The sequence below is a fragment of the Haemorhous mexicanus genome, chromosome 1 (genome assembly GCF_027477595.1).
Source record: "Haemorhous mexicanus isolate bHaeMex1 chromosome 1, bHaeMex1.pri, whole genome shotgun sequence".
NCBI lineage: Eukaryota > Metazoa > Chordata > Aves > Passeriformes > Fringillidae > Haemorhous > Haemorhous mexicanus.
In genome coordinates, this window is record NC_082341.1 from 159,051,967 (window position 1) to 159,072,456 (window position 20,490).

Consider the following 20,490-nt stretch of genomic DNA (forward strand, 5'->3'; position numbering starts at 1 on the left):
CAGGCAGGAGAGCTGGGAATGGTCAGGATGGAGAGCAGAGCCAGGCAGGAGGGCTGGGAATGGTCAGGATGGAGAACAGAGCCAGGCAGGAGAGCTGGGAATGGTCAGGATGGAGAGCAGAGCCAGGCAGGAGGGCTGGGAATGGTCAGGATGGAGAACAGAGCCAGGGTGGAGAGCTGGAATGGTCAGGAGGGAGAGGAGAGCCAGGCAGGAGAGCTGGGAATGGTCAGGATGGAGAGCAGAGCCAGGGTGGAGAGCTGGGAATGGTCAGGAGGGAGAGCAGAGCCAGGGTGGAGAGCTGGGAATGGTCAGGAGGGAGAGCAGAGCCAGGGTGGAGAGCTGGGAATGGTCAGGAGGGAGAGCAGAGCCAGGGTGGAGAGCTGGGAATGGTCAGGATGGAGAGCAGAGCCAGGCTGGAGAGCTGGGAATGGTCAGGAGGGAGAGCAGAGCCAGGCTGGAGAGCTGGGAATGGTCAGGATGGAGGGGAGAGCCAGGCTGGAGAGCTGGGAATGGTCAGGATGGAGGGGAGAGCCAGGCAGGAGAGCTGGGAATGGTCAGGATGGAGAGCAGAGATAGGCTGGAGAGCTGGGAATGGTCAGGAGGGAGAACAGAGCCAGGGTGGAGAGCTGGGAATGGTCAGGAGGGAGAGCAGAGCCAGGCTGGAGAGCTGGGAATGGTCAGGATGGAGGGGAGAGCCAGGCTGGAGAGCTGGGAATGGTCAGGAGGGAGAGCAGAGCCAGGGTGGAGAGCTGGGAATGGTCAGGAGGGAGAGCAGAGCCAGGCAGGAGAGCTGGGAATGGTCAGGATGGAGAACAGAGCCAGGGTGGAGAGCTGGGAATGGTCAGGAGGGAGAGCAGAGCCAGGGTGGAGAGCTGGGAATGGTCAGGAGGGAGAGCAGAGATAGGCTGGAGAGCTGGGAATGGTCAGGAGGGAGAGCAGAGCCAGGCTGGAGAGCTGGGAATGGTCAGGAGGGAGAGGAGAGCCAGGCTGGAGAGCTGGGAATGGTCAGGATGGAGAGCAGAGCCAGGCAGGAGAGCTGGGAATGGTCAGGAGGGAGAGCAGAGCCGGGGTGGAGAGCTGGGAATGGTCAGGATGGAGAGCAGAGCCAGGGTGGAGAGCTGGGAATGGTCAGGATGGAGAGCAGATCCAGGCTGGAGAGCTGGGAATGGTCAGGATGGAGGGGAGAGCCAGGCTGGAGAGCTGGGAATGGTCAGGAGGGAGAGCAGAGCCAGGCAGGAGAGCTGGGAATGGTCAGGATGGAGAGCAGAGCCAGGCTGGAGAGCTGGGAATGGTCAGGAGGGAGGGGAGAGCCAGGGTGGAGAGCTGGGAATGGTCAGGATGGAGAGCAGAGCCAGGGTGGAGAGCTGGGAATGGTCAGGATGGAGGGGAGAGCCAGGCAGGAGAGCTGGGAATGGTCAGGAGGGAGAGCAGAGCCAGGCTGGAGAGCTGGGAATGGTCAGGAGGGAGGGGAGAGCCAGGCTGGAGAGCTGGGAATGGTCAGGATGGAGAGCAGAGCCAGGCTGGAGAGCTGGGAATGGTCAGGATGGAGAGCAGAGCCAGGGTGGAGAGCTGGGAATGGTCAGGAGGGAGAGCAGAGCCAGGGTGGAGAGCTGGGAATGGTCAGGATGGAGAACAGAGCCAGGCAGGAGAGCTGGGAATGGTCAGGATGGAGAACAGAGCCAGGCAGGAGAGCTGGGAATGGTCAGGATGGAGGGGAGAGCCAGGCTGGAGAGCTGGGAATGGTCAGGAGGGAGAGCAGAGCCAGGCAGGAGGGCTGGGAATGGTCAGGATGGAGAACAGAGCCAGGCAGGAGAGCTGGGAATGGTCAGGATGGAGGGGAGAGCCAGGCTGGAGAGCTGGGAATGGTCAGGAGGGAGAGCAGAGCCAGGCAGGAGAGCTGGGAATGGTCAGGAGGGAGGGGAGAGCCAGGCTGGAGAGCTGGGAATGGTCAGGATGGAGAGCAGAGCCAGGGTGGAGAGCTGGGAATGGTCAGGATGGAGAGCAGATCCAGGCTGGAGAGCTGGGAATGGTCAGGAGGGAGGGGAGAGCCAGGCTGGAGAGCTGGGAATGGTCAGGAGGGAGAGCAGAGCCAGGCAGGAGAGCTGGGAATGGTCAGGATGGAGGGGAGAGCCAGGCTGGAGAGCTGGGAATGGTCAGGAGGGAGAGCAGAGCCAGGCAGGAGAGCTGGGAATGGTCAGGATGGAGGGGAGAGCCAGGCAGGAGGGCTGGGAATGGTCAGGATGGAGAGCAGAGCCAGGCTGGAGAGCTGGGAATGGTCAGGAGGGAGAGCAGAGCCAGGGTGGAGAGCTGGGAATGGTCAGGAGGGAGAGCAGAGCCAGGCAGGAGAGCTGGGAATGGTCAGGATGGAGAGCAGAGCCAGGGTGGAGAGCTGGGAATGGTCAGGAGGGAGAGCAGAGCCAGGCAGGAGAGCTGGGAATGGTCAGGAGGGAGAGCAGAGCCAGGCAGGAGGGCTGGGAATGGTCAGGATGGAGAACAGAGCCAGGCAGGAGAGCTGGGAATGGTCAGGATGGAGGGGAGAGCCAGGCTGGAGAGCTGGGAATGCTCCCCTGGGAGAGCTGGGAATGCTCCCCTGGGAGAGCTGGGAATGCTCCCCAAGGTCCAAGGAGAGCTCAGAGCCCCTCCCAGGGCCTGGAGGGGCTCCAGGAGAGCTGGAGAGGGACTTGGACGAGGGATGGCGTGACAGGAAAGGGGGAATGGGTTCCCACTGTGGGTGGGCAGGGTTCGGTGGGATTTTGGGAAGGAATTCCTGGCAGGGTGGGCAGGCCCTGGCACAGGTGCCCAGAGCAGCTGGGGCTGCCCCTGGATCCCTGGCAGTGCCCAAGGCCAGGCTGGACACTGGGAGCACCTGGGACAGCGGGAGGTGTCCCTGTCAGGGCAGGGGTGGCACTGGGTGGGTTTAAGGTCCCTCCCACACAACCCCCCCGTGATTCCATGTGCAGAGCCTGGGTAGGGGGCTCCCGGCCTGGGGAGGGGGCTCCTGGCCCGGGGAGGGGGCTCACGACCTGGGGAGGGGGCTCCTGGCCTGGGGAGGGGGCTCCCGGCCTGGGGAGGGGGCTCCTGGCCTGGGGAGGGGGCTCCCGGCCTGGGGAGGGGGCTCCTGGCCTGGGGAGGGGGCTCCCGGCCTGGGGAGGGGGCTCCCTGCTTTGGGAGGGGGCTCCTGGCCTGGGGAGGGGGCTCCCGGCCTGGGGAGGGGGCTCCCGGCCTGGGGAGGGGGCTCCTGGCCTGGGGAGGGGGCTCCCGGCCCCTCCCTGAGCAGGGGCTGCAGGACCCACCCCCCCGTGCCTGCCCCAGACCTGATGCCAGAGAACGTGGTGGAGGAGAAGATCAAGGAGCTGGACCTGAACATGGTGATGGCCGAGATCCGCAGGGAGGGCCGGCCCGGCGTGCAGTGGAGGTGAGGAGGGGGAGACCCCAGCCTGGGGACCCCAGCCTGGAGACCCTCCCCCACCTTGGAGACCCTCCCCAGCCTGGAGACACCCCCACCAGCCTGGAGACCCCAGCCTGGAGCCCCCCCCTGCCGTGGGCAGCAGCCCCCCAGAGCCCCCCTGACCCCCCTGACCCCCCTGGACCCCCCCGGAGTCCCCCAGAGTCCCCCAGACCCCCCTGTCCTGTTCCCTGCCCAGGTACTCCGAGGTTTCCTTCCTGGAGCTGGACAAGTTCTTGGAGGATGTCAGGTGGGTGTGAGCTGCCACCCTGCTGTCCCCAGGGGGACCTGGGGCTGGGGTGGGGACATGGGAGGGTCCCTGATGTCCCCAGGGGAATGTGGGGCTGGGGTGGGGACATGGGGGTGTCCCTGCTGTCCCCAGGGGGATGTGGGGCTGGGGTGGGGACATGGGAGGGTCCCTGCTGTCTCTGCTGTGCCCAGGGGTATGTGGGGTCAGGATGGGCACAAAGGAGTGTCCCTGCTGTCCCCAGCTGTCCCCACAGGAGTGTCCCTGCTGTCCCTGCTGTCCCCTGCTGTCCCCAGGGGTATGTGGGGTCGGGATGGACACACAGGAGTGTCCCTGCTGTCCCCAGCTGTCCCCACAGGAGTGTCCCTGCTGTCCCCAGGGGGGTGTGGGGTCGGGATGGGCACACAGAAGGGTCCCTGCTGTCCCTGCTGTCCCCACCTCTGCCAGGGGTGGGATCAGCCCCGTGCCCCCTCGGTGTCTCCCCAGGAACGGGATTTACCCCCTGATGAACTTCGCAGCCTCCCGGCCGCACGCGCTGCCCCGCGCCCTGTCCCAGCCCCAGGAGGACCCCCAGAAAGCCAAGACCCCCACGCCAGAGCCCTTCGACGTGGAGACCAGGAAGGTGAGGGGTGGGGGCTGGGCAGGGTCCTGCTCTGCTGCCAGCCCTGCTCCGGGGACACCTCTGCTGTCAGCCGGGACAGGGAGAGCCAGGACGGGAATTTGGGGTTCCTGTGGGAATTCCCAAGGGCTGCCCAGAGGCAGAGAGAGCCAGGACAGGAATTTGGGGTTCCTGTGGGAATTCCCAAGGGCTGCACGGGCAGAGAGAGCCAGGACAGGAATTTGGGGTTCCTGTGGGAATTCCCAAGGGCTGCCCAGAGGCAGAGAGAGCTGGGACAGGAATTTGGGGTTCCTGTGGGAATTCCCAAGGGCTGCACGGGCAGAGAGAGCCAGGACAGGAATTTGGGGTTCCTGTGGGGATTCCCAAGGGCTGCACGGGCAGAGAGAGCCAGGACAGGAATTTGGGGTTCCTGTGGGAATTCCCAAGGGCTGCACGGGCAGAGAGAGCCAGGACAGGAATTTGGGGTTCCTGTGGGAATTCCCAAGGGCTGCACGGGCAGGGAGAGCCAGGACAGGAATTTGGGGTTCCTGTGGGAATTCCCAAGGGCTGCACGGGCAGAGAGAGCCAGGACGGGAATTTGGGGAATTCCCAAGGGCTGCCCAGGGGCAGAGAGAGCCAGGACGGGAATTTGGGGTTCCTGTGGGAATTCCCAAGGGCTGCACGGGCAGAGAGAGCCAGGACAGGAATTTGGGGTTCCTGTGGGAATTCCCAAGGGCTGCCCAGAGGCAGAGAGAGCCAGGACAGGAATTTGGGGTTCCTGTGGGAATTCCCAAGGGCTGCCCAGAGGCAGAGAGAGCCAGGACAGGAATTTGGGGTTCCTGTGGGAATTCCCAAGGGCTGCACGGGCAGAGAGAGCTGGGACAGGAATTTGGGGTTCCTGTGGGAATTCCCAAGGGCTGCACGGGCAGAGAGAGCCAGGACAGGAATTTGGGGTTCCTGTGGGAATTCCCAAGGGCTGCACGGGCAGAGAGAGCCAGGACAGGAATTTGGGGTTCCTGTGGGAATTCCCAAGGGCTGCCCAGGGGCAGAGAGAGCCAGGACAGGAATTTGGGGTTCCTGTGGGAATTCCCAAGGGCTGCCCAGAGGCAGAGAGAGCCAGGACAGGAATTTGGGGTTCCTGTGGGAATTCCCAAGGGCTGCATGGGCAGAGAGAGCCAGGACAGGAATTTGGGGTTCCTGTGGGAATTCCCAAGGGCTGCACGGGCAGAGAGAGCCAGGACAGGAATTTGGGGTTCCTGTGGGAATTCCCAAGGGCTGCACGGGCAGAGAGAGCCAGGACGGGAATCTGGGGTTCCTGTGGGAATTCCCAAGGGCTGCACAGGCAGAGAGAGCCAGGACAGGAATTTGGGGTTCCTGTGGGAATTCCCAAGGGCTGCCCCGGGGCAGAGAGAGCTGGGACAGGAATTTGGGGTTCCTGTGGGAATTCCCAAGGGCTGCATGGGCAGAGAGAGCCAGGACAGGAATTTGGGGTTCCTGTGGGAATTCCCAAGGGCTGCCCAGAGGCAGAGAGAGCCAGGACAGGAATTTGGGGTTCCTGTGGGAATTCCCAAGGGCTGCCCAGGGGCACAGGGGCCGTGCCCAGGCTGATCCCAGCTGGGCCCTTGCAGGTGGTGCAGATGCAGTGCAACATGGAGCTGAACGAGGACAAGAGCCAGTGGCATGTGAGTGGGGAATGGGACTGGGAAATGGGAATGGGAATGGGAAATGGGACTGGGAATGGGACTGGGAAATGGGAATGGGACTGGGAAATGGGGCTGGGAAATGTGGCTGGGAAATGGGACTGGGAAATGGGGCTGGGAAATGGGGCTGGGAATGGGAAATGGGAAATGGGACTGGGAAATGGGGCTGGGAATGGGAAATGGGAAATGGGACTGGGAAATGGGACTGGGAAATGGGATTGGGAATGGGAAATGGGGCTGGGAATGGGAAATGGGGCTGGGAATGGGAAATGGGATTGGGAATGGGAAATGGGACTGGGAAATGGGACTGGGAAATCTGCCGGTGGCATGTGAGTGCCCGGGTCCTGCCCATCCCACTGGGAATGGGAAATGGGATTGGGAATGGGAAATGGGAAATGGGAATGGGAAATGGGAATGGGAAATGGGACTGGGAAATGGGACTGGCACTGGGAAATGGGACTGAGAAGTCTGGCTGGGAAAGGCCTCAGCCAGTTTCCGTGGTGCCCAAAGAACTCCCTGCTGTCCTGTGCAATGAAGGAATTCCCAAAGGAGCCACAAGCTCCCCCCGAGCTCCCAGTTCCCCCAGTTCCCCCCAAGCTCCCCCATTCCAGCAGTGCCCAGAGCTCCCAGTTCTCCCGGAGCTCCCAGTTACCCCAGTCCCCCCACTCCCTCCCAGTCCCCCCACTCCCTCCCAGTCCCCCCAGTCCCTCCCAGTTCCCCCAGTCCCCCCAGTCCCTGCCCACCCCCCCAGTTCCCCCATTCCCTCCCAGACCTCCCAGCCCCCCAGTCTCTGCCCACCCCCCAGTCCCCCCAGTCCCCCAGTCCCTGCCCACCCCCCAGTCCCCCCAGTCCCCCCAGCCCCCCCAGTCCCTGCCCACCCCCCAGTCCCCCCAGTCCCCCCAGCCCCCCAGCCCCTGCCCACCCCCCAGCCCCCAGCCCCTGCCCTGCAGGGCTGCCACGAGCCCTCTCTCCTGTCCCTGCAGCTCACGCTCCTGCTGATCCTGGAGGACAAGCTGCACCGCCAGCTCAGCTACGACCTGCTGCCCAGTACGTGCTGCAGGGAGGGGGGCTCCTCTCCTCTGGGGGTGTGGGGGAGCCCCTGCTGGGCATGGAATGGGCCAGCTTCCCTGCCTTGCCTTTCCTTCCTTTCCTCTCAGCCTCCTCTTCTTCCTTCTCCCTTCCCTTCCCTTCCCTTCCCTTCCCTTCCCTTCCCTTCCCTTCCCTTCCCTTCCCTTCCCTTCCCTTCCCTTCCCTTCCCTTCCCTTCCCTTCCCTTCCCTTCCCTTCCCTTCCCTTCCCTTCCCTTCCCTTCCCTTCCCTTCCCTTCCCTTCCCTTCCCTTCCCTTCCCTTCCCTTCCCTTCCCTTCCCTTCCCTTCCCTTCCCTTCCCTTCCCTTCCCTTCCCTTCCCCCTTCCCCCTTCTCCCCTTTCCCCCTTTCCCCCTTTCCCCCTTTCTCCCTTTCCCCTTTTCCCCTTTTCCCCTTTTTCCATTTTGCCATTTTTCCCTTTCCCCTTCTCCCCTTTCCCCCTTTCCCCCTTTCCCCTTCCCCCTTTTCCCCTTTTCCCCTTTCCCCCTTCCCTTCCCTTTCCCTTCCCTCAGGGAGCTGGGGAATGGTGCCTGGCAGCTGCTCCTGCCCCAGGCTGTGCCTGCTGAGCCCTCCAAGGCTTTCCTGGGGAATCCTGCTGAATCCATGCTCCTCTCCTCCTTGTCTCTGCAGCTGACAACTCCAAGGATCTGGCCACAGAGCTGGTGCACTATGGATTCATCCACGAGGTGAGCCCCTGCAGCCCCTCAGGATTTCTGGGATCTCTGCTCCAGGAGCTGTTCCAGGGGGAGCTGCCCGCTGTGGCACGTGTTAATTAGCTGCAGCTCAAATAATTCTGAGTGGGAGGGCCAGGGGAGCACCAGGGGAGGAGGCTGGTTCCCTAAGGAATCCCAGAACCATTCCTTTGGGAGAACACCTCCAAGACGAGTCCAAACACCCGAGGTCACCCTGAGGACATCCCCAGGTGCCACATCCAGGTGTTAACGGAGCTCTTCCAGGCGTGGGGACTCCCCCCTGCCCGGGCAGCTGTGCCAGGGCTGCACAGCCCTTTCCAGGAGGGATTTCCCCAGGATCCCACCCTGAGCTCCCCTGGCCCAGCCTGGGGCCATTCCCCCTCCTCCTGTCCCTGTTCCCTGGGTCAGATCCCAAATCCCACCGGCTGTCCCCTCCTGGCAGGAGCTGTGCAGAGCCACAAGGGCCCCCTGAGCCTCCTCTGCTCCAGGCTGAGCCCCTGCCCAGCTCCTCAGGGATTCTCCAGCCCCTGCCCAGCTCCCTCAGGGATTCTCCATTCCCTTCCCAGCTCTCTCAGGAATTCTCCAGCCCCTTCCCAGCTCCCTCAGGGATTCTCCAGCCCCTGCCCAGCTCCCTCAGGGATTCCCCAGCCCCTTCCCAGCTCCCTCAGGGATTCCCCAGCCCCTGCCCAGCTCCCTCAGGGATTCTCCAGCCCCTTCCCAGCTCCCTCAGGGATTCTCCAGTCCCTTCCCAGCTCCCCCAGGGATTCTCCAGCCCCTTCCCAGCTCCTCAGGGATTCTCCAGCCCCTTCCCAGCTCCTCAGGGATTCTCCAGCCCCTGCCCAGCTCCCCCAGAGACTCTCCAGCCCCTTCCCAGCTCCCTCAGGGATTCTCCAGCCCCTTCCCAGCTCCCTCAAGGATTCCCCAGCCCCTTCCCAGCTCCCTCAGGGATTCTCCAGCCCCTTCCCAGCTCTCTCAGGGATTCCCCAGCCCCTGCCCAGCTCCCTCAGGGATTCTCCATTCCCTTCCCAGCTCCCTCAGGGATTCCCCAGCCCCTGCCCAGCTCCCTCAGGGATTCTCCATTCCCTTCCCAGCTCCCTCAGGGATTCCCCAGCCCCTTTCCAGCTCCCTCAGGGATTCCCCAGCCCCTTCCCAGCTCTCTCAGGGATTCTCCATTCCCTTCCCAGCTCCCTCAGCCCCTCCTGGGGCTCCATTCCCTCCCCTGGACACGCTCCAGCCCCTCCATGTGCTCCCATGGGCACCCCAAAGCTGCTCCAGGAGCGGAGCCAGCGCAGGAGGGGCTCGGGATGGGCACTGGGGGTGTCTGGGGGTGTCTGGGGGGTCTGGGGGTGTCTGGGGGGGCTGGGGGTGTCGGGGAGGGGCTGGGGGTGTCTGGAGAGCCCAGCAAAGGGAGCTGCTGCCCTCTCTTGTGGAAGTTGCAGGCAGCCCCGACGAGGGACGAGATGAGAATCCGGACTCCATGTTTCAGAAGGCTGATTTATTATTTTATGATATCTATTCTATTAAAAGGAAATGATATATTAAAACTACACTAAAGAAAGAGAAAGGAGACATCAGAAGGCTGGAAATGAAAGGAATGATCATGAAATCTCGTGACTGCTCACAGCCTCGACACAGCGGGCTGTGGTTGGCCATTTGTAGTTATGATATTTTCTGAACAATCCTTCTGTCAGGAGCTTTTCCCCTGGGAAGCTGAGAGGCCTCAGGAACGACATGTAAACAATAATTATCAATTATCTGCTGCTGTGGAATGGCACAGGTGCAACTGTGATTGGTCTCACCTGATTGTTTCTAATTAATGGCCAATCACAGTCTGGCTGTCTCAGACTCTCTGGTCAGTCACGAGATTTTATTATCATTCCTTTCTGTTCCTTTCAAGCCTTCTGGTGAAATCCTTCCTTCTATTCTCTTAGTATAGTTTTAATATGACATATATCCTAAAATAATAAATCAGCCTTCTGGACCATGGAGTTAGATTCTCTTCTCTTCCCTCATCCTGGGCCCCCTGTGAACACCAGCACAGCCATTAATTAAAACCAATTCACACGCTGGGTAAACAGCTCCAAATCACATTCCAGAGCGGCAAAACACCGAGAGGCTGAAGCTTGCCGGCCTCTCAGGAGAAGAGACCCTGGCAAAGGGATGTTTCAGGAGAGCTGTCAGGGACCCTGTCTGTTTGCAGGACGACTGTGAGAAGCTGGCCGCGTTCCTGGAGAGCGCCTTCCACAAGCACCGCTCCCAAGCCCTGTGAGCCCAGCCCAGGGGACTGAGGCGCCCCCGGGAGGATCCCAAAGGGCTCCCCCGCCCCACGCAGCTCTGCAGGACCCACCCGGGCCCTCGGGGACCCGCCCAGCCCGCGCTCTGGGCAGGCAGCAGCCGGCAGAGGACTCGGCCGAGCCCGGGAGCTCCGTCCCAGGACGTGCCCTGGTCCTGCTCCGAGGGGAGCTGTGGGGAGGGGGCAGCACCCCCGGCAGCCCCTTCCCAGGGGGTTGGGAGCTGCTGCAGGAGCCCCCGGGCGGATCCATCTCCCCCTGGGAACGGTCAGCCCCTCTCCTGCAGGTCCCACCGCTGATTTCCCCCTCTCTGCCATCGGGAGTGCTCCTTGCTGAGGGGAGGGCAGGAGCAGGCTTGGAGAGCCCCCTGGAGCTTCCCACCTGCCACATTCCGCTCCCAGCCCCGAAATTCTCCAGGTCTGAGGTCCCCAGCGTGCTGCCTGTGCTCAGAGCCCTCCCCGTGAGCTGGGACTGTGTGAGCTGGACGTGGCTCCAGAAGGAATCCCTGACCCACCACCAGGAATCTCATTGATGCTCCACAGAATCCTCGTCATGCCCCAGTTCTCCCTCCAGCCTTCCAGAATCTCTCAGGAGAGAGCCCTGGTGCCTGTTCCTGCCTGGCCTGGAGATGGGGCACGGCCACTGGCACCACCCCAGGGCTGCCCTTTGCCAGGGACACACGGGGAGAGAACTGCAAACAGGAATTGTCCCTGTGCAAGAGCCGTGTGGGGCTGCTCCTGGGAGAGCTGGCTCTGAAATCCTGCTCCTGGGAAAGCTGGCTCTGAAATCCTGCTCCTGGGAGAGCTGGCTCTGAAATCCTGCTCCTGGGAAAGCTGGCTCTGAAATCCTGCTCCTGCTGCTCCTGCTGTGCCAGGGACAGCTGCTCTGAAATCCTGCTCTGTGCTGGTGCTGCTCCTGCTGTGCCATTGGAAACTGGCTCTGAAATCCTGCTCCTGCTGTGCCAGGGAAAACTGCTCTGAAATCCTGCTCTGTGCTGCTCCAGCTGTGCCAGGGAAAACCACCTCTGGCATCCTGCTCTGTGCTGCTCCTGCTGTGCCATAGGAAACTGGCTCTGGCACCCTGGGCTGCGCTGCTCTGTGCCAGGGTTTGTGCCAGTGCTGCTCCTGTTGCTCCTACCAGGGAAATCTGCCCCTGGCACCCTGCTCTGTGCCAGTGCTGCTGCTGCTGTGCCAGGGAAATCTGCCCCTGGCACCCTGCTCTGTGCTGTGCTGGTGCTGCTCCTGCTGCACGGGGGATATCCAGCTCTGGCACTGCCCTGGTGATCTGCACCCCGCTGGTGTTCCATGCCAGTGTTCTGTGCTGGTGCTGCTCCTGCTGGGCCAGGGAAATCTGCCCCTGGCACCCTGCTCTGTGCCAGTGCTGCTGCTGCTGTGCCAGGGAAATCTGCCCCTGGCACCCTGCTCTGTGCCAGTGCTGCTCCTGCTCTGCCAGAGCAATCTGGCTCTGGCATCCTGTGTTGTGCCAGTGCTCTGTGCTGCTCCTGCTGTGCCAGGGAAAACTGGCTCTGGCACCCTGCTCTGTGCTGGTGCTGCTGCTGCTGTGCCAGGGAAATCTGCCCCTGGCACCCTGCTCTGCTCTGTGCTGGTGCTGCTGCTCCCTCTGTGCTGGGGGAATCAGCTCTGGTTCTGTCCTGGTGGTCTGCACCACTCTGGTGTTCTGTGCTGCTGCTGCTGTGCCAGGGAAAACTGCCCCTGGCACCCTGCTCTGTGCTGGTGCTGCTCCTGCTCTGCCAGGTAAAACTGCCCCTGGCACCCTGGTCTGCGCTGCTCTGTGCTGTGCCAGTGCTGCTGCTGCTGGGCCAGGGAAAGCTGGCTCTGAAGTCCTGCTCTGTGCTGCTGCTGCTGCTGCTGCTGCTCCCCTGTGCCGTGGGAAGCTGCCTCTGGCCTCCTGCTCCGTGCTGGAGTTCCACTCCCTGCAGCAGCTCCGTGTGCTGCCACCTGCCCCGCTCTGCTCCAGCTGCGTCCCACCGGGATTTCATCCACGCTCAGCCAGCTCGGGCTGCACTCCTGGCTTGGGCTGCAGCCCCAGCAGTGCTGCATTCCCAGCAGTGCTGCATTCCCAGCAGTGCTGCATTCCCAGCAGTGCTGCACTCCTGGCTCGGGCTGCAGCCCCAGCCCTGCTCTATCCACAGCGGTGCTGCATTCCCAGCCCTGCTCCATTCCCAGCCCTGCTCCATCCCCAGCCCTGCTCCATCCCCAGCCCTGCTCCATCCCCAGCAGTGCCAATGTTCCACCTGACAAATCAATAAAGCTCATTCCCACTGGAGGGCTCTGCTTGTGATTACTGACTCCCGGGAAGTCAAGGGGAGGGATACAGGGAACGCCTCCAGCTGCCCATTCCCATTCCCCCTGGGGGCTCTGCTCCAGCCTGCTCCTGGTTCCTGACTCCCAGGAAACCAAGGGGAAGGATTCAGGGAACACTTCCACCTGCCCATTCCCCCTGGGGCTGTGCAGGCTCTGCTCCATCCTGCTCGTGATTCCCCACTCCCAAGGGGAAGGGATGCAGGGGACACTTCCAGCTGCCCATTCCCAGTCCCTCTGGAGGGCTCTGCTCCAGCCTGCTCCTGATTCCCAGCTCCTGGGAAGCCAAAGGGAGGGATGCAGGGACCCCTCACAGCTGCCCATTCCCAGTCCCCCCAGAGCAGCCGCCCCAGGCCCCAGCAATTCCAGCAGATCCCAGCCACTCCTTGGCCAATCCAGGCACATCCCTCCTGAGAATCCGTGGATATAACAGGGTCCAACACAGCCCCGAATCCATGGATTTAACGGGGTCCATCACAGCCCCGAATCCATGGATTTAATGGGTCCAACCCAGCCCCAAATCCATGGATTTAACGGGGTCCAACCCAGCCCCAAATCCATGGATTTAACGGGGTCCAACCCAGCCCCAAATCCATGGATTTAACGGGGTCCAACACAGCCCCAAATCCATGGATTTAACAGGGTCCATCACAGCCCCAAATCCATGGATTTAACAGGGTCCAACACAGCCCCAAATCCATGGATTTAATGGGGTCCAACACAGCCCCGAATCCATGGATTTAACAGGGTCCAACACAGCCCCAAATCCATGGATTTAATGGGGTCCAACCCAGCCCCAAATCCATGGATTTAACGGGGTCCAACCCAGCCCCAAATCCATGGATTTAACGGGGTCCAACCCAGCCCCGAATCCATGGATTTAACGGGGTCCATCACAGCCCCAAATCCATGGATTTAACGGGGTCCAACCCAGCCCCGAATCCATGGATTTAACAGGGTCCAACCCAGCCCTGAATCCATGGATTTAACGGGGTCCAACACAGCCCCAAATCCATGGATTTAATGGGGTCCAACACAGCCCTGAATCCATGGATTTAACAGGGTCCAACCCAGCCCCAAATCCATGGATTTAACGGGGTCCAACCCAGCCCCAAATCCATGGATTTAATGGGGTCCAACCCAGCCCCAAATCCATGGATTTAACGGGGTCCAACCCAGCCCCAAATCCATGGATTTAATGGGGTCCAACACAGCCCCAAATCCATGGATTTAACAGGGTCCAACCCAGCCCCAAATCCATGGATTTAACAGGGTCCAACCCAGCCCCAAATCCATGGATTTAACGGGGTCCAACCCAGCCCCAAATCCATGGATTTAACGGGGTCCAACACAGCCCCAAATCCATAGATTTAATGGGGTCCATCACAGCCCCAAATCCATGGATTTAACAGGGTCCAACACAGCCCTGAATCCATGGATTTAATGGGGTCCAACCCAGCCCTGAATCCATGGATTTAACAGGGTCCAACACAGCCCCAAATCCATGGATTTAACGGGTCCACCCAAGCCCCAAATCCATGGATTTAACGGGGTCCAACCCAGCCCCAAATCCATGGATTTAACGGGGTCCATCCCAGCCCCAAATCCATGGATTTAACAGCGTCCAACCCAGCCCCAAATCCATGGATATAACAGGGTCCAACACAGCCCCGAATCCATGGATTTAACGGGGTCCATCACAGCCCCGAATCCATGGATTTAATGGGTCCAACCCAGCCCCAAATCCATGGATTTAACGGGGTCCAACCCAGCCCTGAATCCATGGATTTATCAGGGTCCAACCCAGCCCCAAATCCATGGATTTAACAGGGTCCAACACAGCCCCAAATCCATGGATTTAACGGTTCCAACACAGCCCCGACTCCATGGATTTAACGGGGTCCAACACAGCCCCAAATCCATGGATTTAACGGTTCCAACACAGCCCCAAATCCATGGATTTAATGGGGTCCAACACAGCCCTGAATCCATGGATTTAACGGGGTCCAACCCAGCCCCAAATCCATAGATTTAACAGGTCCAACCCAGCCCCAAATCCATGGATTTAACGGGGTCCAACACAGCCCCGAATCCAGGGATTTAACAGGGTCCAATCCAGCCCCGAATCCATGGATTTAACGGGGTCCAACCCAGCCCTGAATCCATGGATTTAACGGGGTCCAACCCAGCCCCGAATCCATGGATTTAATGGGGTCCAACACAGCCTCGAATCCATGGATTTAATGGCTCAAACACAACCCCGGATCCATGGATTTAACGGGTCCAACACAGCCCCAAATGCATGGATTTACCGGGGTCCAACCCAGCCCTGAATCCATGGATTTAACGGGGTCCAACCCAGCCCTGAATCCATGGATTTAACAGGTCCAACACAGCCCCGAATCCATGGATTTAATGGGGTCCAACACAGCCCTGAATCCATGGATTTAACGGGGTCCAACCCAGCCCCAAATCCATGGATTTAACAGGGTCCAACACAGCCCCAAATCCATGGATTTAACGGGTCCAACCCAGCCCTGAATCCATGGATTTAACAGGATCCAACCCAGCCCCAAATCCTTAGATTTCGGGGTCCAACCCAGCCCCAAATCCATGGATTTAACGGGGTCCAACCCAGCCCCGAATCCATGGATTTAACAGGGTCCAACACAGCCCCAAATCCATGGATTTAACGGGGTCCAACCCAGCCCCAAATCCATGGATTTAATGGGGTCCAACACAGCCCAGAATCCATGGATTTCGCTGTCCAGCCCTGCCCCAAATCCATGGATTTAACAGGGTCCAACCCAGCCCTGAATCCATGGATTTAACAGGGTCCAACACAGCCCTGAATCCATGGATTTAACGGGGTCCAACCCAGCCCCAAATCCATGGATTTAACGGGGTCCAACACAGCCCCAAATCCATGGATTTAACAGGGTCCAACACAGCCCCAAATCCATGGATTTAATGGGGTCCAACCCAGCCCCAAATCCATGGATTTAATGGGGTCCAACCCAGCCCCAAATCCATGGATTTAACAGGGTCCAACCCAGCCCCAAATCCATGGATTTAACGGGGTCCAACCCAGCCCCAAATCCATGGATTTAACGGGGTCCAACCCAGCCCCGAATCCATGGATTTAACAGGGTCCAACCCAGCCCCAAATCCATGGATTTAACGGGGTCCAACCCAGCCCCGAATCCATGGATTTAACGGGGTCCAACACAGCCCCAAATCCATGGATTTAACGGGGTCCAACCCAGCCCTGAATCCATGGATTTAACAGGGTCCAACCCAGCCCCAAATCCATGGATTTAACGGGGTCCAACCCAGCCCCAAATCCATGGATTTAACAGGGTCCAACCCAGCCCCAAATCCATGGATTTAACGGGGTCCAACACAGCCCCAAATCCATGGATTTAACAGGGTCCAACACAGCCCCGAATCCATGGATTTAACGGGGTCCAACCCAGCCCCGAATCCATGGATTTAACGGGGTCCAACACAGCCCTGAATCCATGGATTTAACGGGGTCCATCCCAGCCCCAAATCATGGATTTAACGGGGTCCAACACAGCCCCAAATCCATGGATTTAACGGGGTCCAACACAGCCCCAAATCCATGGATTTAATGGGGTCCAACCCAGCCCTAAATCCATGGATTTAACAGGGTCCATCACAGCCCCAAATCCATGGATTTAACGGGGTCCAACGCAGCCCTGAATCCATGGATTTAACGGGGTCCAACACAGCCCTGAATCCATGGATTTAACGGGGTCCAACCCAGCCCTGAATCCTTGGATTTAACAGGGTCCAACCCAGCCCTGAATCCAGGGATTTAACAGGGTCCAACCCAGCCCCAAATCCATGGATTTAACGGGGTCCAACCCAGCCCTAAATCCATGGATTTGACGGAGTCCAACCCAGCCCCAAATCCATGGATTTAACGGGTCCAACACAGCCCTGAATCCATGGATTTAACGGGGTCCAACCCAGCCCTGAATCCATGGATTTCACGGGGTCCAACCCAGCCCTGAATCCATGGATTTAACGGGGTCCAACCCAGCCCTGAATCCATGGATTTAACAGGGTCCAACCCAGCCCCAAATCCATGGATTTAACAGGGTCCAACCCAGCCCCAAATCCATGGATTTAACAGGGTCCAACACAGCCCCAAATCCATGGATTTAACGGGGTCCAACCCAGCCCTGAATCCATGGATTTCGGGGTCCAACCCAGCCCTGAATCCATGGATTTTGGGGTCCAACCCCGCCCTAAATCCATGGATTTCGGGGTCCATGGATTTCTGGGGGTCCCTGGCTGCTCCCAGCCAGCCCAGCCTGCTCTGACCCTCCCGGGATCCAGGACCTCCCTGCCAGGGAACAATTCCCAGCTCCCAAAATCCCGTTCTTCCCTGGGTCCTGCCCCTCCCTCCTTGTCCCCAGCCCCATTCTCCGGGGCTCTGAGGTGTCTCTGGAAGGTTCTGGAATGTTCTCCTCCCCAGATGAACATTCCCTGCACTGGGATTTGGGCCCCGGGGGCAGAGCCAAGGTGTGAAAAACGTTATTGACGTTTTGGTAAAATTTTAGAGGTTTAATAGTAATGAAATAGTGATAAAAATTACAATAATAAGAGATAATAATATAAATAAATAAAAATATATTTGTAATAATACAAATATAAATAATAGATAAATATAAATGAATAAAAAATTTAAAAACCTAAAACCTAAATTAAAATAAATTAAAATAAAAATTAGATAAATTAAATGAAAATGAATACATTAAAGTAAATAAATAAAAATAAATAAAATAAACAGTAAATAAGATAAAAATTAATAATTAAAAATAAATAAAAATAAATAAAAAATTAAAATAAATAAAATAAATTAAAATAAATAAATAAACCCCTATAAAAATAAATAAAATAATTTAAAAATTGAAATAAATGAAAGTAAATAAATAAAAATAAATAAAATAAAATAAAATAAACAATTAAAACAAAATAAAAATAAATAAAAACAAGTTAAAATTAAAATAAAAAGTAAATAAAAATAAATAAAAGATAAATTAAAAATAATTAAAACCAAATAAAAATAAATAAAAATAAATTTAATATTAAAATAAAAAAATAAATAAAATAAATTAAAATAAATAATAAAACCAAATAAAAATGAATAAAAGTAAATATAAATAAATAAAATAAATCAAAGAAAATAAAAAGAAATAAATAAAATAGAAATAAATAAGATAAAAATAACTAAAAAGACGAATAAAAAGTGCAGAACTGTGGAGTTTGGGTGCCTGGCTCTCTGCACACCTTGCCCACCAAGGATTGCCCCTAAAGCAGGAGCCTGTTGCATATTCATCGATCTCATACATTATTCATGAGCTGTTTCTGCTCAATTTCAGCTCCCTGCTCACCCTGTAAATCAACTTCTCGCTCCCTCCAGGAGGGGCTCCCAACGAGGAGGCAAAAACTCCTCTCGGGGATCCTGGTGTCTGTTCCTTCTGCATTTCTGTTTCTGGGCTGGCATTTCCATCCGGGTTGGAAAACGAGAAGAATTTCTGGATTGTCTCTTCCATTCTGTTCTTTCTATATTTTTCTGTTCTTTCTGTATTTTTCTGTTCTTTCTGCATTTCTATTTCTGGGCTGGCATTTCTATCCGGATTGGAAAACGAGAAGAATTTCTGGATTGTCTTTTCCATTCTGTTATTTCTATAATTTTCTGTTCTTTCTGCATTTCTATTTCTGGGCTGGCATTTCTATCTGGATTGGAAAACTAGAAGAATTTCTGGATTGTCTTTTCCATTCTGTTAGTTCTGTATTTTTCTGTTCTTTCTATATTTTTCTGTTCTTTCTCTATTTTTCTGTTCTTTCTTTTTTTTTTTTTTTTGTTTCTGTGCTGGTATTTCCACCCAGACAGGAAAATGAGAAGAATTTCTGGATTGTCTTTTCCATTCTATTAGGTCTGTATTTTTCTGTTATTTCTGTATTTTTCTGTTCTCTCTGTATTTTTCTGTTCTTTCTGCATTTCTATTTCTGGGCTGGCATTTCCACCCAGACAGGAAAACGAGAAGAATTTCTGCATTGTCTTTTCCATTCTGTTATTTCTATATTTTTCTGTTTTTCTATATTTTTCTGTTCTTTCTGTATTTCTGTTTCTGTGCTGGCATTTCCACCCAGACAGGAAAACGAGAAGAATTTCTGGATTGTCTTTTCCATTCTGTTATTTCTATAATTTTCTGTTCTTTCTGTATTTTTCTGTTCTTTCTGTATTTTTCTGTTATTTCTATATTTTTCTGTTATTTCTATAATTTTCTGTTATTTCTATAATTTTCTGTTATTTCTGTATTTTTCTGATATTTCTGTGTTTCTGTGCTGGTATTTCCACCCAGACAGGAAAACGAGAAGAATTTCTGCATTGTCTTTTCCTTTCTGTTATTTCTATAATTTTCTGTTATTTCTCTATTTTTCTGTTCTTTCTCTATTTTTCTGTTCTTTCTGCATTTCTGTTTCTGGGCTGGCATTTCCACCCAGACAGGAAAACGAGAAGAATTTCTGGATTGTCTTTTCCATTCTGTTATTTCTATAATTTTCTGTTATTTCTCTATTTTTCTATTATTTCTCTATTTTTCTGTTCTTTCTCTATTTTTCTGTTATTTCTGTATTTTTCTGTTCTTTCTGCATTTCTGTTTCTGTGCTGGCATTTCCACCCAGGCAGGAAAACGAGAAGAATTTCTGCATTGTCCTCTCCTTTCCTTGAGCTAGTTACAGAAGTAAATCTCACATCACAAAGTTTATATTTTATTATTGTGCTACAGCCTGAAAACTGCATTTAACACACTAATTAAAAGAGATTAATACAGCACTAATTGAGATTAATACAGCACTAATTAAGAGATTAATACAGCACTAATTGAGATTAACACAACACTAATTGAGAGATTAATACAGCACTAATTAAGAGATTAATACAGCACTAATTGAGATTAACACAGCACTAATTGAGATTAACACAGGACTATTAAAGAGATTAACACAGCACTAATTAAAAGAGATTAATACAGCACTAATTAACACAGCATAATTTCCAATTTAACATATAAAGCATTCATTTCAAAATTTGTGTGAAAAACGCCAATCACTCGTTTTTAGAATGTTAAAAGTTTAACAGTAATAAAATGGTTATGAAATAGCAATATAATTAGAGTAACAAAAATTTGGACAATCAGTACAACACGAGGCAATAAAAACAAAGGGTTACAGACAGTCCGGGTTCCTCTTTCTGGCCAAAATCAGCCCAAAAGGCCCCGCGTGCACAGAGGGTTAACCCTTAACAGCCACAGCCTGTTGCACACTCGCACAGCCCATCCCTGGTGCATCAGTTCCAGTCCCACCCAGGATTCTGTCTGGGCAGGGTCAGCTCCTGCCTCTGGATCCTGGCGGCGCCTCCAGGGCTGAGCAGGCAGGGAGAAGTTCATTTCTGATAATGGAACAATCAATTCTCTTTCTCTGAAAGATTGAAGTGTCCTGTGGCTGCTCTCTGTGCGAGTCCTCTCTTAAAAAAGTATCTTACACAGCATAGTTTCTATTTTAACATTTTGTTATAACCTAAAACTGTATTTAACACACTACTTAAGGAAATTATTACAGCATCACTTTCTAACGCAACACATGTAATATTCACTTGAATATTTGCGAAAAGCCAACCACAAAATACGCATTTTTCACACCTGCAATTTATGATTTATTGATCCGTGACCCATCCCGCACCTCCCGGTGCCCACGGCCGGTACCGGAGGGTTCCGCTGCGACCAAAGGCCACCCAGTGCCAGTCGGATGTAGCATGTTTTATCCCGTTTTAGCTGGGTTTACCCGGGTTTAACGCATTTTAGCTCGTTTGAGCCCGTTTTATTCGGGCCCGGCCAGGTGGCACCGGCAGCTTTGGACCTTCTCTGGCTGGCACTGGCGGCCCAGCACCGACCCAGAGGCGCTGAGGCTGCAGCAGCCGCGCTGGAGCCCCGTTCCCCACGGGATTACACCATATTTTATTTTATTTTATTTTACTTTATGTTATTTTACTTTATGTTATTTTATTTTGTCT

General features: G+C 55.4%; 1 protein-coding gene across 2 annotated transcripts in view; it reads left to right on the top strand.

Moving 5' to 3' along the window:
• The window catches only part of NRBP2 (nuclear receptor binding protein 2), a 51,561-nt gene extending 39,216 nt beyond the window's left edge, over positions 1-12,345 (top strand). Inside the window, exons 12-18 of one of the 2 annotated variants that reach the window (XM_059869115.1) lie at positions 3,313-3,415; positions 3,645-3,695; positions 4,179-4,314; positions 5,919-5,972; positions 6,974-7,037; positions 7,707-7,762; positions 9,202-9,752. In XM_059869115.1, the coding sequence (XP_059725098.1) occupies positions 3,313-3,415; positions 3,645-3,695; positions 4,179-4,314; positions 5,919-5,972; positions 6,974-7,037; positions 7,707-7,762; positions 9,202-9,321 (584 nt within the window). In that variant the 3' untranslated portion in view covers positions 9,322-9,752. Of the gene's footprint in view, positions 1-3,312; positions 3,416-3,644; positions 3,696-4,178; positions 4,315-5,918; positions 5,973-6,973; positions 7,038-7,706; positions 7,763-9,201; positions 9,753-9,968 lie in introns of those variants that run through there. The other variant, XM_059869123.1, reaches the window with a different exon arrangement.
• The last annotated feature ends 8,145 nt before the right edge of the window (positions 12,346-20,490 follow it).